Raw genomic sequence first — 15,700 nt, forward strand, 5'->3', positions numbered from 1 at the left:
AACTCCTACAAATGTAAAGACTTTGTGCATCACTATACCAGCCAGTTCCTGGCTACAGCTTCATAAGGGAGTGCCTGGGAAAAGGGGACGGACCCTGACTCAGCACTTCAGAGGCATCATGGGGCTGAGTCATGCCTGAGTCTGAAGGGCGCCCTCTCGGGCTGAGAGGGAACTTTCAGGCCCAGGGAGGAGCAGGGCCTTAAACAGAGCTCGTGCTTCCCTGGGGTAGAGCGAGGCGCCTGCAGGACAGGGGATGAACAGAGGCTGCAGTGGGCAGAATAACGGCCTCCACGTGACAGTCCCCGGGGCTGTGACTACATTAGGTCACACAGCCAGTGGGAGGTAAAGTTGCAGATGGAACTAAGGTGGCAAATCAGCTGACGTTAAAATAGCAAGATGACCTGGGTTCTCTGGGTAGGCTGGATGTGATCACAGGCATGCTTAAAAGCGGCAGAGCAGGCTGGGTGCCGTGGCTCACACCTGTAATCCCAGCGCTTTAGGAGGCTAAGGCTACAGGATAGATTGAGCCCAGGACTTCCAGATAAGCCTAGGCAACAGAATGCGACCCTGTATCTACAACAGGTAAGTAGCTGGGCGTGGGGGCGCGTGCCTGTAGTCCCAGCTACTCAGGGGATTGAGGCGAGAGGATCACTTGCACCAGGAGGTCCAGGCTGCAGTGAGCCTGGATGCCATGATCAGGGCACTGCACTCCAGCCTGGGCGACACAGCAGGACCCTGTCTCCAAAACAAAACAAAACAAAAAGCGGTAGAGGGAGGCAGCAGAGGGGAGGCCTCAATGAGGTGATGGGGAAAGGATTCAGCCACCCACAGCTGGCTCTGGAGATGGAGGGGCCTGAAGTCAGGAAGTATGGACAGCCTCTAAAAACGAAAAGGCCAGAAATGAATTCTCCCCTGAGCCTCCAGAAGGAGCGCAGCCCTGCTGACACCCAGATTTGCGCCCCCAGTCAGCTTCTGACCCGCAGAAGTGGAGGACCTCGTTTCGATCCATGAAATTTGTGGAAACCTATCATGGCAATAGGAAACAGAGGCCAAAGGGTCAGAGGTCAGAGGTCAACTTTGCCCTGCCCTGCCCAGACCTCAGCCAGACTTCTGGGTGGCAGGGCCCACAGAGGCACGCCCAGGTCCTAATCCTGCTGGGGGAATGGGGAGCCTGAGATGACGCAGGAGGTCCCAAGCCTTTCTGTGGAGAACACCAAGGCCTTGGGGAACACTCTCTGGGTGAGGCCTTAGGGGGATGCAGAGGGAGGTCAGGGCTCCACTGCAGGGCCAGCCTGTATGGGCCATGGGGCTGTCTGGGCATGACATTTAATGCCGGCTGTGCCCCCAACTCACCATGGAACCCCACTAGCCCCTGCCAGATGAGAGTTCTTTTCCTTCTTTCTTTTCCAGTTCTATCTTCCATTCCAGCCTTGCTGAACCCAGGTCAGGGTGGCCCCGGGCTGAAGAGTGCAGATGGGTGAGGCTCGGCCCCTGTCATCAGGGAGCTGGAGAGGGCCCTCGGCCTCACGGGGAGGGGAGTCATGAGGCTGACGGTGGAGGGCGCTGGACAGAGGTGGCCCGGGGTCCCTGAGCCTGGCCGCACTCTCCCTGCTGGGTCTTTCCTTGCGCGCACGATCAGCTATCGTTTACAAAGAGTCCTTGGTGTTGCCTGGTTGGCTGCCCACAATGGGGGCTCCTACCCCCACTGGACTTGTAAACAAACCGAGGTCTATCCAGTTCCAGCCATCAGGGCCTGCACCTCCACCAGGGCTGGGCAGAAGCACCTTCGGAGCACAGGAGGCCCAAGAGTCAGCGCTGCTCTTAACAGCTCCCAGCGGGGTGTCCTGGACGCTTGCTGCGCACTCACAAGCAGGTCAGGCCACAGGAAAAGCTAACCAATCTTTATAAGGGAAAATAGGGGCCTGGAGGGCTCCTGGGCTCCTGTGCTGACGTCCAAGATGCTCCGGATGCTCTTGACATCACTGTTGGATAGGTTCCCCTTGATGGCCAGGATGGCGCTCAGGTGGCCTTTGCTGGTGAGGAGAGCATCCTGTTAGCCCAGCCTGACACCCACACCCCTGCTCACTGGCTCCCTGCACTCCCAGCCAGTGCCACAGGGCCCGACAGCCATGGTCCGGTCCACAAGGAGGCTACACTTCCCTCCCCCTCGCCCATGCACTCCACCTGGTGGTCCCAAGAGCAGCCATGCCCCAGCCTGCTTCGGGCCTGCGCACTGGCTGTTCTCCCTGCGATGCTCTTCCCAGGCTGTGAAATGATCGCCTCTTCCCACCCCTTACGCCTCCGCTAGGATGTCCACCCCCAAGAGGCTTTCTTGTCTCTAAACTCAGCACCTCCCATCATTCGCAACCTTGGTTAAACGTCTCTTTTTTTTTTTTTTTTTTTTTTTTTTTTTTTTTTTTTTTTTTTTTTTTTTTTTTTTTTTTTTTTTTTTTTTGAGACGGAGTTTCGCTCTTGTTACCCAGGCTGGAGTGCAATGGCGCGATCTCGGCTCACCGCAACCTCTGCCTCCCGGGTTCAAGCAATTCTCCTGCCCCAGCCTCCTGAGTCGCTGGGATTACAGGCACGTGCCACCATGCCCAGCTAATTTTTTGTATTTTTAGGAGAGACGGGGTTTCACCATGTTGACCAGGATGGTCTCGATCTCTTGACCTCGTGATCCACCCGCCTCGGCCTCCCACAGTGCTGGGATTACAGGCTTGAGCCACCGCGCACGGCCTTGGTTAAACGTCTTTACAACTTGCAGTTGTCTGTTTCTTTGCCTGATTATGTCATTACTATTGCTGGCCCTAAGCAGAATGTGAGCTGCTTAAGGGAGGATGGAGACCTGGCCTCGCTTGTACTAGAACAGAGGCTGACACCTCGAAGGCTCCTCCATAATTTTGTTGGTGGGATGGGTAGATGGATGATGGGTGGGTGAGCAGATGGATGACAGCTAGATGGGTGGAGGGATGGGTGCATGGATGTGAGTAGATGCATGGGTGGATGGGTGGATAGGTGGGTGGGTAGACAGGTGATTGGTGGGTGAGAGGACAGATGGTCAGAAGGATGGAGGGATGGGTGCATGGATGTAAGCAGTTGCGTGGGTGGGTGGTTGAGTGGCTGGATAGCTAGATGGGTGGAGGGATGGGTGGATAAGTAGATGAGTGGATGGGTACTTACGTGGGTGGTTGGAATAACAGATGGGTGGATAGATGGGTGTGTGGGTGCTTATATGGGTAGGTGGATGGATATACGGATGGATAGATGGATGGATGGGTGGGTGGATGGATATATGGATAGATGGATAGATGGATGGATAGGTGGGTGGGTGCATAGACAGGTGGGTGAGAGGACAGATGGTCAGATGGGTGGAGGGATGGGTGCATGGATGTGAGTAAATGCATGGGTGTGTGGTTGAGTGGATGGATAGCTAGATGGATGGAGAGATGACTGAATGAGTAGATGGGTGGATGGGTGCTTATGGGGTGGTGAGTGGATGAATAGATGGATGGATAGATTGTTGGGTGGGTTGGTAGACAGGCAATGGGTGGGTGAGAAGGTAGAAGGATAGCCAGATGGGTGGAGGGATGGGTGGGTGGGTGGGTGGATGGCTGCTTATATGGGTAGGTGGATGAATAGATGGGTGGGTGGGTGGATAGATGGGCGGGTGGGTGGATGGGTGCTTATAGGGGGAGGTGGATGGATAGATGGGCGGGTGGGTGGATAGATGGGCGGGTGGGTGGATGGACAGATGGGTGGGTGGGTGGATGGGTGCTTATATGGGCGGGTGGGTGGATAGATGGGAGGGTGGGTGGATGGATAATGGGCGGGTGGGTGGATGGGTAGATGGGTGGGTGGGTGGATGGGTGCTTATATGGGTAGGTGGATGGATAGATGGGCGGGTGGGTGGATAGATGGGCGGGTGGGTGGATGGACAGATGGGTGGGTGGGTGGATGGGTGCATAGATGGGCGGGTGGGTGGATAGATGGGAGGGTGGGTGGATGGATAATGGGCGGGTGGGTGGATGGGTAGATGGGCAGGTGGGTGGATGGGTGGATAGGCGGGTGGGTGGATGGGTGGATGGGCAGGCGGGTGGATGGGTAGATGGGCAGGTGGGTGGATGGGTAGATGGGTGGATGGGTGGATGGGTAGATGGGTGAATTGGTGGGTGAGAAGATAGCCAGCCAGCCAGTGGGTGAAGGAATGGGTGGATGAGCAGATGGGTGCTTGTATGGGTGGGTGAATGAATGGTTGGGTGGAATGGATCAGACAGGGCCTGGACTTGGCTAAGCTGGGGCAGTTGGAGTCAACCCCAGTCAAGATCCATTCAGACGGAGCCTAACATGTCAGAAGACCCAGTCCAGGGAGAAACATTGTCCCTGGCTTACCAGACCCTCAGGCAGCCAGGGGCTAAGCCTCCACTCCTAAATATGAGCCCTGGATCCCAGGGCATAGGCCCAGGCCCCAGAAGCCCCCAGGCTGGGTGACTCTGGCCTCTCTGGTCTCAATCTCCCCCGCGAGAGACAGCATCAGGCAGAGCTAAGAGTGTGGGCCGTGTAGCCAGTGTCACCTCGGACATATGCTGGGAGCTTTCCAGGCCTCCCCTGTGAAATGGGAATGGAACGTATTGGCCTCATAGGGCTGTGGCGAAGGCCACAAGAGTGAGCCCCTGGTGAGGTTCACACGGTGACTGGCATGCGGGCAGCTGCCAGGGTCTGGGTTCCCAATGCCAGCCCTGTGAGGCCCCGGCTGCAGTGATGTGACATGGTCCTGAGGTGCCCCATGTTCTCACCTGAAGTCAGGGTAGCTGGTGGCATAAGTGGCCACCTCAATCTTGATGGCACTGGGGTCCTGCAGGCGGATGATCTCGGCCAATGTGGGGAGAGCAGGCTGCAGCCAGGTCGCATGGGAGCCCTGCGGGAGTGGGCGTGGTTGGAGGGACCCAGGGGTCCAGAGGCTTGGGTCAGCAACGGGCTGGGCTTGGAGAGGCACCAGCAGCATGTCTCTGACCGGAAAGGAGTAGGGTGGAAGAGGCAGCCATTCCAGAGGGGCTGGGAGGGTGGGCAGGGGCTTACATGTTCAGTGCAGAAGTGCTGGATGGCGTCAGCGTTGGCCAGGATGTGCCCCGCCAGCTGCTGCTGCTGCTCTGCCGTCTTGAGGACCAGGCGCCGCTTGCTGAGTTGGATGATGTACTCCTTCACCAGGTGCAGGTGCACGGCCTCCACGAGCTCCTGGGAGGGCAAGCAGTGGGTGCGTGTGAGCTGCCCGCTCAGGGGAGCTCGCCACCTCCCTTGAAGCCGTGTAGCCAGGAATCCAGGGAGAGGCAGATGCCCAGAGAAAAAGGCTGCATACATGCTCATGCATTCACACGCGTGTGTGTTCACATGTACGTGGACATGTGTGAGGGAGTGTACACAGACGTGTTAGTGTGCATATCTGGCTGCCCCCATTCCCCGAGGCCCAGCCACCAGCCCACAGCCTCCTCACCTCCCGGAAACAGTCCTGCAATTCCGAGAACTCAGGCAGCCTTACACCCACGGTGGCAATAATTTTCTCCAGGGTCTCCATGGGGACCGCCCAGCGGGTGTGCGAAAACCTCTTGAACAGCGGCTGAGACAGGAGAGGCAGGATGTGTGGTCACGCCCTGGAGAGGAAGGGCTGCCAGCCACAGACACGCAGACACACACACACCGACACACGTGCCTGGCAGAGGGGCAGGGGACACTCAAGGACTCCCAGGGAACCCAGACCAAGCTCAGGTCCCTGCTACAGACAGGAAGTGGGGGCTAGCTCTGTGCACCCTTCTCCAAGGTCACCCAGCTTTGGCTCAGGAGCCAGGACAGCCTGTCTGCATCCCTGAGGCCAAGTCCACTGCCTCCTAAATAAATAAATTCCTGCATAAACAGGACCTTGTGCTTGGCTGGGCCCAGGAGATCGGTGCCGAGCGATCTGGGGTCACTGCTCAGGCTTCCACCACACTCAGGCCACCCATGGCTTCTAGTCCCTGACACTGGGCAGGGAACCCCTTCCCTTCCCCCACTTTACCCCTGCTAAAGGAATTACTTGTTTTCACAGCATTTTCTGTGGATTTCTTGGCCCGTAACAGATGTGAGCCCTGAGCCTCAGTTGCTGGGAGTCTGATGTGGGGACAGGGGTGGGGAAGAAGGGCTGTGGGGGCTGGAGGAAAAGGGGCCGCAGGCTTGGGCCTGGGCTGGGTCTGAATGGGGGAGGGGCGGTGAAACTTCTCCGAGCCCTCCCAGCCCCAGGCGGCTCCTGCCAGGCCAAGCCCCAGGACGGTGGTGGACGGAGTTAAAGCCTGCCAGGGTCCCCACTACCAGGCGTCACCCCTGCACCAGAGCTGGCCGCAGTGCCATCCGCAGGCCTGCAGCATGTCTCCCCACATCTTTGCCTCTGCCACTCCTCCCCGGGGGCACCTCCCAGCCCCTCCCCGAGCACCCCAACATGGAGTTCGAGATGCTCCTGAGGGAAAGGGGGCCCCGCTACCTTCAGGTCCTCACACAGGCTCTGGAGCAGCGTGGAAAAGCCGTGGCTCTTGAGCTCAGCCAGGGGGCCCAGCAGGAGGCTCAGGGTGTCCTGGGGTACCTGCCAGTTCTGCTCCATGGACGTCCTGGAAGGTGGAGGCAGAGAGGTCACACCAGCCTATAGCCCTGTACCCAGGGAGCCAGGCAGCGCCCCCCCCCCACTCTAGAACCCTCAATGGCTCCCCATTCCCTGGGGATCAAGTCCTCCCATCCATGTTCTCCACGCCCTCAAGACACCCGTCTGCTGCGTCCCCTTGTAACTGAGGGTGAGTTAGCCTCCTCCAGTAGTTCGCCCATCTGCCTGATAGACAGATCACTGTTCCTACTTCGCAGTGTTGCTTTAAGGATAAAGTAGCAGGTGGAACATCTGCCTGTGTGCTCGCCCCAGCCAGCTCTGGGGACATGTTTGCTGCTGCTGCAGGCCCTGGCGGCTTCCTCTCCCTCGCTGGTTTGAATTCCACTTCTTGGCCTGAGCAGCTCCCCCTCCTCCACCTCCCAGCCATCCTCTCCTGCCCGCCAAGTGACTCCCGCTCCGCCAGCCCCTCCCAACACTTACCGGAAGGACAGGCAGTTGTTGATGTTGGCAATGACATTGGCCCTGTAACTTCTCAGCTTTTTGCCTCGCTCCAGAAATTCATTAAAGTCGTGCTGGTAGCTGGCGAAGTCAGAAGGGGCACATTCAGGACCAGCACAGACCCTGGGACGGCGGCAGCAGCCTCCCAGCCGCCCTGCCGGATCCTGGGGTTCACAGGGCGCTTTTCCGTTTGGCTCCCCATTGCCCAGAGAGGGGCCGTAGCCCCTGAGCATCACAGAACTGGCTTCAGAAGCTAAGGCCAGGGGTCCTGAAGAGGGTCCCAGCCCAGCTCTGCTGCCCCCAGCTCTTCTCCCAGGCCCCCGCTAGAGTTGGGAGTCCAGGTAGCGGTGAGGGTGTGGTTGAGTGGAGAAGCCCTCAGAGGTGGAGAGGGAGAGAGCAGAGAGAATTCGGGCAGTGCAGACTGGGGTGTTGTATGAAGGGGTGCCGGGGTCTCGCCCCTCACAGGGCATCTTTGAAGCCGGGAGGCTGCTCTGATGGGAACTTTGCTGCAGGGTGGACACACACACCTCCCACATTGAATCCTGGTGGAGGTCGGACCACCTGAGGTCTCAGTGCCCTGGCTGGCTGGGAAATGGCTCCTGGCTCAGAATGACAGGGATGGGGTGGGGATGGGGAGCCAGCTTGGCTCCCCCGGAGGCACTTAGGGAGGGGCCATGGCTCTGAGGTGGCTACAGGGACCCCATCCTGGGCACACACCCACCTCCGCAGGAACGTAAGCAGCTCCACCAGCAGCACCTGCCTTATCTGCGAGCCCAAGTCCAGCGTGATGCTCTCGGCTTTGACCTGGGCCTGGGAGATGATCTGCGGGGCGGTGGGTGAGCTGAGCAAGGGCTCGCTTGGACAAGGGGCAGGGTACAGGGAGGAAACAGGCTGGAACAGAGGGGCTGCCGAGGTGGGCGTGGGTCAGCACACAAGAGGGACTGTGCGTGCGGCTCCCTGTGCGCGTGCCCGGGGCAGAGAGCGATACCTGGATGATGTCGATGGCCAGCTCGCTGTGGCAGTGGCCGTCCAGCCTCTGGGGAGGCATGTCCTGAGCCCAGCGCTGCGCCTCTAGCTCCAGCGCTCGGGTCATCAACTCCTTCACATTGGCCTGGGGGGGAAGGGCAGGTCATGGGGGAGCTGACCCTTCAGCTTGCTCACCTGGAAGCCCCTGCCCACGTTCTGTCTGTCTCTGAGCCTCTCCTCTGGCGCCTCCCTGCCCCTCCCTGGCCCAGGCGCAGACTCACCGCCTCGTTGGACAGGAATGTAGCCTCCAGCAGCCGGATCTGCTTGGGGGGCAGGAGGCTCCCAAGCCCCACGCCCTGCAGCTCACCCGCCAGCTTGGGACTGTTGAGGATGTCACTGCGGGCAGGGGAGGCTGGCATGAGGACAGCTATACCCACTCAGCACCACCCAAGCAAGAGCCCAGACCCTCAGCCTTGGTCTCTGGCAGGCCCAGACTCGGCCCAGCACACCCTCCCGCACCCCACCCTGGTTCCCATCCCAGACCATGGGTCTTCCGTCTACTTAGTTTGGTTTGGAACAGAAACCCCAAAGTCATCGTGCCTCCTCTGACTCTCACCCTGCTCTTTAGGTCCTGCTCCAAAATACCCCCCCACCAAGTCAGCAGCGTCAAACCACCCGGGCGCCCCGACAGGCTGCCACCAGCTCCCCGCTGGCTCACTGCACAAGCCTCCTCCTGGCCTCTGCTCCTTCTCTCACCTCCAATAGCTCCTTATCCACCCAGTAGCCAGAGCCACCTTTAAGACCTGATCTTCCTGCTATGAGGCTACCTGTCACCCAGATAAAACACTGCTCCTAGTCACAGCAGCCCTGGGATCCAACCAGCTGCCAGCCCACTGGGCGCCAGCCCCAGCCACCTTCCAACCCCAGGGGCGGGACATCATGGGCAGGAAAGGCTGTGCCAAACTGCTCCACGGAGGCATCTCAGCTCACATTCCCGGAACCTCTGCAGGGTCCCAGAGCTCCAGGGGACTGCCCAGCCCTGGCACTTCCTAAGAGACTTTTGTCTGCCTAGAGGCTTACAATGACCTCCTCTCTGCCCCTAACCAAATCCAGGTGCAGCTGTGTCCCTCTGTTCCCCACATTTCTGGCACAGAAACTTCAATGATGCCCCCTGGACACCCTCTCGCCAGGACTCTGTGCCCAGCTTGGCTTTGGTTGCCTGTTTTGCTAACCCCAGGCAAACAGACCCCGAGATCACTGTGACAGGAAGACTGGCAGGAAGGGGCACAGGTACCTAGCACTTCCTGGTGAGTCAGGAGGAGCAAGCAGGCACTGGCTCTGGGCTAGGCTGTCTCTTCCACGGCCCCCACCCTGTGCCAGTTCCCCTATGCCCTGCTCACCCCCTCCCACCCTCCCCATTGGACCCTTTCTTTGTCCTTCTGCCAGAGGCTGACCCTTCAACGCTGAGCCCATAGGTCACCCAAAGGCCCCGGAGACGGCAGACACTGCCCACACTGTCTACACCTCCAGCTTCCTTCCTAAGACTTCACACTAGGATCTGGGGCCAGCAGTGGCCAAGCCCCACAATAACAGCCCCTGGACTCCCCCACCCTGGGCCTGTCCACACAGTAGTACAAACCTCTCTCCATGCAAGCCATGTGCATGATGGGCACGCCCAGGGACCCATGGAGGCAGGGGATGCCTGAGGCTGCACCTGGGGGGCACCAGCTGCACAGGCAGGCTCCCACCCGAGGGCTCCAGCTCTCTTTCCAACAAGACACCTGGCCCTAGCCCCCCCACTGTGGACTCTCCTGCCTGGGGGTACCCGCATAGCCTGCCCAGTAAATCCAAACACTCTGGCAAGCTCTGCTCAGCTCCAGAGTGCCCTGGAAGAGGACATGCTCAGGGAAACGACCTTCCTCTCACCTTCTTCCCTGCCTGCCCTATCACCCCTCCTCCAGCCTCCCCGCCTGATTCCCTGGCTCATAGAAGAACCGCTGGCTTCCACTTCCTCCAGGCTGGCTTCCCTGACTTCTCCAGGCCTGCTCTGGGTCCCTGCTCTGGGTTCCCAGGGCCTGGCCTCCGCTGCCACCGCCCTTCCAGCTCTGCATGGTTACTGATTGTTTTGCCCCCTCCTCAGACTGGGCACTCGTGAATGAATGAAATCCCTACCATTTTCTGTGCCTCGGTTTCCCCAACAGCAGAATGTGACTGAGGCCCAGAAAATTAAGGATTCCAAGAGCAAAGCGGACCCAGCCCCAGCCTTATCCCTGTGCCCAAGCCCAGTCTCTGCCCGTCCAGGCTCTGCCCCAGGGAGTCCAAGTGCCACCCCCGCACTGTCGGACCCAAAAGTCTGCAAGCACCGCCTCGCTAAAGCTGGCGGGGCACAGCTCACTCGCCTCCTGCAGAGGACGCCCTCCCGGCCCGCCCGGGCGAGCCCCGCCGCTCACTTGGGGTAGAGGTTCTGCACCCAGACCAGCAGCATGTAGGTGTCGCGCTCGCACAGCTCGAACTGCGCGGTGGCGGCCACGTGGGCCGCGAAGTGCTGGTGGTAGCTCTCCGCGTAGGCCGCCACGACGCCGAACTCGGCGGGGAACAGCGGCTTCAGCCGCTCCACCACGGCCTCCAGGTCCTCCTTCATGGTGCGGCCCATGTGCAGAAAGACGCTCTCGGGGACCTCGGCGCCCTCGGCCGGCCGCCCGCCCATGCGCTCCTCGGCCGCCTCCGCCACGCCGCGCCGCCACAGCTGCAGCCAGCGCCGCGGGCGCGTGGTCTCCAGCGCCGAGGTCCCCGGCCCGGCCGCCGCCGCCTGCCGGTCCTCGCGCTCCTGCTCGGCCACCACGGCCAGCGCCTGGCGCAGCCGCTCGGGCGCCGCCTCCAGCGGCCGCCGCAGGACGCCCAGCACCTGGTCGCGCAGCAGCTCGTACAGCGCCTCCACCTTGCTCTGCCGCCGCACCAGCTCCTCCGCGCTCGCGCCGCCCGCGGCCGCAGCCGCCAGCTCCCGCTCCAGCGCCAACAGCGGCCGCGCCACCTCCAGCCGCCCGCGCTCCAGCGCCGCCTTCAGCTCCTCCACTGCGCGGGGAGAGCCGCGTCACCCCCGCCCCAGCCCGCCCGCCTGCGCCCTACGGGACCGTCCTCCCCCAGTCGCGCGCAGGGCCGGCGGCCGACACCCCAAAGGGCGACGTCGGTGTCCCGGACTGAGCTGAAGGCCTGGTGTCCCCCGACCCAGCCTCCCAGACTGGGGCACAAGTGAAAGCAGGGAGACAGACTCGCCTGCCAGCCCCACATGCCGGCCCACGGTGCAGGTGGCTCACTCACATGGGTGAGCCCCACCGCGTCCAGGCCCGGACTAGCTCTAACCCCGGACCCAGCCCCACCCGGGTCCCAGCGCACCTGTGGGCAGGGGGCCATCCAGCCCCTGCCTGGACCCGGCCGCGCCCTCGGGCTCGGCTGAGCTGGGCTGACCCTTCTTCTTCTTCCCTTTGGTGAAGACGCTGAATACACTGGCCAGGCCTTTGGACTTCTTCTTCTCCTTCTTCTTTGCCGCCTTTTCCTCCTCCCTATATAGGGCTGCCCCAGCCTCCAGGGGTGGCACCAGGTCCTCAGAGGAGGCTTCCGACATGGAGGTCTCTGACTCCGCCTCTGATGTGGACGGCAACTTTGGGGGGCTTCTGGGGAAGTCAACGGTGACTGGCACAGACTGATGGCCCGAGAAGCCTTGGAAGTAGGTCATCATCTTCAGCATCCCCCTGGCTCAGGCCTGCAGGCTGCTGCGGGGGCGAGGGAAGCCATCAGCGGTCACCATGGCCTGGCCCTAGCTCCCAGGCCGGAGCCCAGAGCTGTGGGGGCTGCACTGACTTCGCTCCGTCTGTTTTCACCCATACGAGCACCATGGCTCTGGCCATCTCCTGGCCCAGATCAGCACCTATAACCTTGCTCCCTCCCTGGCCACGAGCGCCTCACCACCCACAGCTGCCCTTCCAGTACCCCACAGCCCCAAAAGCCCCCCAGACAGAGGGAGGCCTTCCCTTTATTTGGGCAAATCCTTCCCTGACAGCCCACCCTCTGGGCAGGGAGCAGGGGCTGCAGGGAGTGAACACCTCCCTGACCCCACAGGACCCTGGGGAAGAGGAACAACATGGGACGGCGCAGGAACAGAGGTCCAGAAAGGTCAGGACCATGCCAGAGTCTAGAACACCGAAGCCGGCCCGAGGCTGGAACCCAGCCTGCTCTCCCCAGCCCCAGCCCCTCTGCAGTCTTGCCCAGCTCTGACCCAGCCCTCGAGTCACAGGAACACAGCGGCTCCAGCTGGGCTGTGAAGGGGCAGAGCCTGACGGGGGTCTACAGAAACCACAGGGGGTGGGACATCAGAGAGCCTTTCACACACCACTGAGGGCAAGAGGCTCAGCGAAGCACAGGGCTGCCTGAGGTCACCAGCAACTTGGGTCCAGAACCCAGGCTTCCTGGCTCCCCCACCCCCGCCCCCACCCACCCAATCCCAAATGGGATGACAGCATCATCACAAAAGCTTCTGGTTTCTGCAGCCTTTCTGGGTGCCCATCCCATCTCTTCCTCTCTCATCTGGAAGGGTGTTATTTTGGCTTAAACTGTGCCTATGGTCAACAGCTTGGGCTTGGAACTCAGGTCGCCTGGTCCCAGAGCCCAGCTCTCCCCCTGCCTCCACATCCCCCACAGCCCTGCAAGCTACATCCAGAGAGGCAGACGAGAGAGCCTCCCCCAGTCCCCACCCAGCATCTGGCCATTGTCACAGCAAGGCAGGGCCCTTGGAGGCAAGCACGGCTGACCTGAATGGGGGAAGCAGTCAGAGGCTGGGCCTCCCCAAGAACTGGGGTGACCTGTGACCATGCTGCCATGGCTGCCCCACCCCAAGGCTAAATACATGCAGCCTTGTCTCATGTATCATGTTAACCTGTCTCATGTATCATGTTAACTTCAAGTGACCCCTGAAACACCCCCACAAGGCAGGCAGGATGACCCACCATCCAGAGGAGAAACTGAGGCTAAGTAGGAGGTGTTTGCGCTGAGCACAGCAGGCATGGGGGCTCAGATTGGCCCTGCTGCCTCCGCCAGCCCGGACACCCTGTCCCCATCCTGGGGGGCTTGGCCAAAGCCTCCTGAGGGGTGGGAAACCTGGGCTCCTCCCACCCCAGCATTTCCCATGCTCACCAGGTGCCATGGGCAGAGTCACACGCTCCTGGATGGCACTGGCCTCCCAGGTGCCATTTGGGTCGAGCGTTCCACTCCAGGACCAAGAGGGGCGTGCTCTGGAGACCCTCCAGGGCAAGGCCACAGGGTATCTCTGCCCCCCACCCAGTGCCCCAACTTCGCCTCCCAGCCCCTCTCAGGTGCATGCCAAGCACCCACAGGAGCTGGTCTGTCTGGAAGGGTGGCTCAGCCCCACCCTGGGTGCCCAGGCCCCACCTCTGCCGTCCTCCTGGGGTGGGGGAGAGCAGCCCTTACCACCAGTGCTCCCTGCCAGCCTCACCTCAGCGTTTCCTGTCCCACCCCTCCCAATAGGACGCAGCTCCTCAGTCCCCACATGTGCTAGGCTCTATCCGACCCCAGGCCAGCTCCTACAGGACCCCTCAACATCGCCGCCTTCCCCCCTCTGTGACACGAACCCCAGCGCGCCTCAAGGTCCTGCTGCAGCCCCCTGGGCCTCATCCCAGGTCTGCGCTCTCAGAGGCAGCTGGTGCCACGGAAAGGGAACCGGTGGAGGTGAGGGCTCGGCACACCTCTCACTAGGGCGTGGACTGCACGCCTCCTTCCTTCGCAAGCCTCACTTTCCCCATCTTTGAAATGGGGGTGAGGACCCCCACCTAACAGTGCTGCTGAAGGGATGTGGCCAAGCCGCACAGCATGATCGTGGGGGTGAGTCTTTTGCGCCCTGAGTCTGCCCTGCAGGCGGGAGCGAGCGGGTGCGGCCAGGAGGGAAGAAGGGGAAGAGGGGCGTTCCTTCGAGCCTCGCCGCTGGTTGGACCCACTGAGGCCAGAAGGGGCCTGCTCGGAGGCTCGCAGTGTGCACACAGCCAGTGGCTCAACAGCGCCCCCAGCCTCCCACTGCCCAGCTTCTCAGGCGCACGGGCCTGGCTCGCCTTCCCCGTCCGGGCTGAAGTCAACGCACCTCCCGGGAGCTCCCTGGGCCCAGTTCCTTCAGTCCTGGGCAGGATGTGGAAGGCGCATCTATCCCCCGATGAGGGCACCGGGGCACAGGTGAGGAAGTGGCTTGGCCTGTGTCGCGTGGCCGGGGAGTCACGCTGGGCCTGGTCCTCCCTGCTGCTGACGGAGGGGAGACCCCTGTGCATCCCCAGCCCCGCCCTCCCTGTCTCTGGCTGGACCCAGCCCTCCGCCGCTAGCGCCAGCCCGGACCCCTCTGTGCCCGGACAAGCGGACGCTTGGCGCCAGGGCCTCAGTTTCCCTGGCAATGAGGCTGCCAGAGGCCAGGGGCCCTGGGAGCGTCCCGCCCCCTCCTGTCCCCGCCGCTGCGACAGGATCCGCGGGAGCCTGGGGGTCGGGGCGGGCGCGGAGCCGCGCGGAGCTGCCCCGGGGATGGGCGCATGGAGGCAGAGGTCACTCACCACGTCCTGGCCGGGACGCCGCTGTCCTGGCCCCAGTTCCGTGCAGTCTGAAATAGTCCCAGTTCAGCCCCGCCCCGCCCCGCCTCCTGCAACCGCGGAAAACCCGCGGGCAGAGGCCCAGGCCCTGTGCCGCCCGGCTGTGTCCCTGCGTCCCTGGGGCCGGGCGCGCCCGGCCTGCCCAGCGGGGGATGCGGGGCGCGGTCACTTCCTCCCAGCAACCAGGCGTGGCGGGGGGTGGGTCCGACCGCGCGTCGCATGTTATGTGGGGCGCGGGGGACGCCACGTGAAGGAGCAGGCTGGCGGGCGCGGAGCCATTGTCCGATGACTGCTTCTGATAGGCCGCCTGGAAGGGGAGTGCTTGACCGCGTTCCCGCGTCACAGACTGGCTCTGCGCCAGCTGCGGGGGCGCCCGGTCCCACCCCAACTCCCCCAGACGCCGTCTGAGGAGGCGCCGTAGGGGGGCTGCTCCGCTGGCCAGGCGCGCGGTGCACAGGGCCTGGCGCCCCTCTCGTCGGCTAGCCTTGATTGAAATGCGTAAATGCGAAGAGGTGAAGCGGCTGACCCGGGTCACACCGCATTAAGCAGCACAGTGGGGTTCTCAGCCAGGCCTGTGGGACTCCCACTGGAGCCTTTCCCCCTGTGGGGCTAGGGCTGGGCCCCACAGGCTGCTGGAACGGGCAGAAGGGGAGGGGCCCAAGGGCCAGACTCCAGGGCCTGGTCCTGATCATCAAGCCGGCTTTGCCACTCATCGCAGACTTCTATTTCCAGGCCTCAGTTTCCCCATCCAAACCCTGTCTATCGGGGTCTGTCTTGGGGGACGCGGGGGTGGGGCATGTGGGGAGGATAGGAGGGGGCTGAGAAGGGAACCCAGAGGAGATTCACTTCCTTCCTCATTTCACACACTAGTAATTCCTGCCCTCTGGAAAGGCCCCTGTCATTTAGGAATTTCCCGCTGGGCACCGGCTTCCCTCCTGCCTCACTGGGGCCTCTGCTCCTCCCCTCTTTTGTTTGGCCCCTT

General features: G+C 61.9%; 1 protein-coding gene across 2 annotated transcripts; it reads right to left on the minus strand.

Moving 5' to 3' along the window:
• Nucleotides 1–660: 660 nt before the first annotated feature.
• TNFAIP2 (TNF alpha induced protein 2) lies at nucleotides 661–14,816 on the minus strand. 2 transcript variants are annotated; one of them, XM_037738289.1, is made up of 12 exons: nucleotides 14,684–14,761; nucleotides 11,477–11,863; nucleotides 10,534–11,155; nucleotides 8,365–8,479; nucleotides 8,106–8,228; nucleotides 7,839–7,939; nucleotides 7,100–7,198; nucleotides 6,506–6,629; nucleotides 5,489–5,611; nucleotides 5,077–5,232; nucleotides 4,794–4,915; nucleotides 661–2,033 (listed from the first exon to the last, which is right to left on the minus strand). In XM_037738289.1, the coding sequence occupies exons 2-12, from the start codon at nucleotides 11,826–11,828 to the stop codon at nucleotides 1,892–1,894; spliced, it is 2,079 nt and encodes a 692-aa protein (XP_037594217.1). In that variant the 5' UTR covers nucleotides 11,829–11,863; nucleotides 14,684–14,761; the 3' UTR covers nucleotides 661–1,891. The 2 variants fall into 2 exon arrangements, with proteins under 2 accessions (XP_037594217.1, XP_017383520.1); XM_017528031.2 differs by having other exon boundaries at nucleotides 1,892–2,033; nucleotides 11,477–11,853; nucleotides 14,683–14,816.
• Nucleotides 14,817–15,700: the final 884 nt, after the last annotated feature.

Source organism: Cebus imitator, unplaced genomic scaffold, assembly GCF_001604975.1.
Source record: "Cebus imitator isolate Cc_AM_T3 unplaced genomic scaffold, Cebus_imitator-1.0 Scaffold52, whole genome shotgun sequence".
Lineage (NCBI taxonomy): Eukaryota > Metazoa > Chordata > Mammalia > Primates > Cebidae > Cebus > Cebus imitator.

Coding starts and splice junctions, on each gene's coding strand:
- TNFAIP2 (XM_037738289.1), bottom strand. CDS start 11,828: ATGCTGAAGATGATGACCTACTTCCAAGGCTTCTCGGGCCATCAGTCT. Junction 8,229..8,364: donor CATTCCTGTCCAACGAGGCG/GTGAGTCTGCGC, acceptor CTTCCCCCCCAG/GCCAATGTGAAGGAGTTGAT. Junction 5,612..6,505: donor GCCTGTGTGAGGACCTGAAG/GTAGCGGGGCCC, acceptor CTCCTGTCTCAG/CCGCTGTTCAAGAGGTTTTC.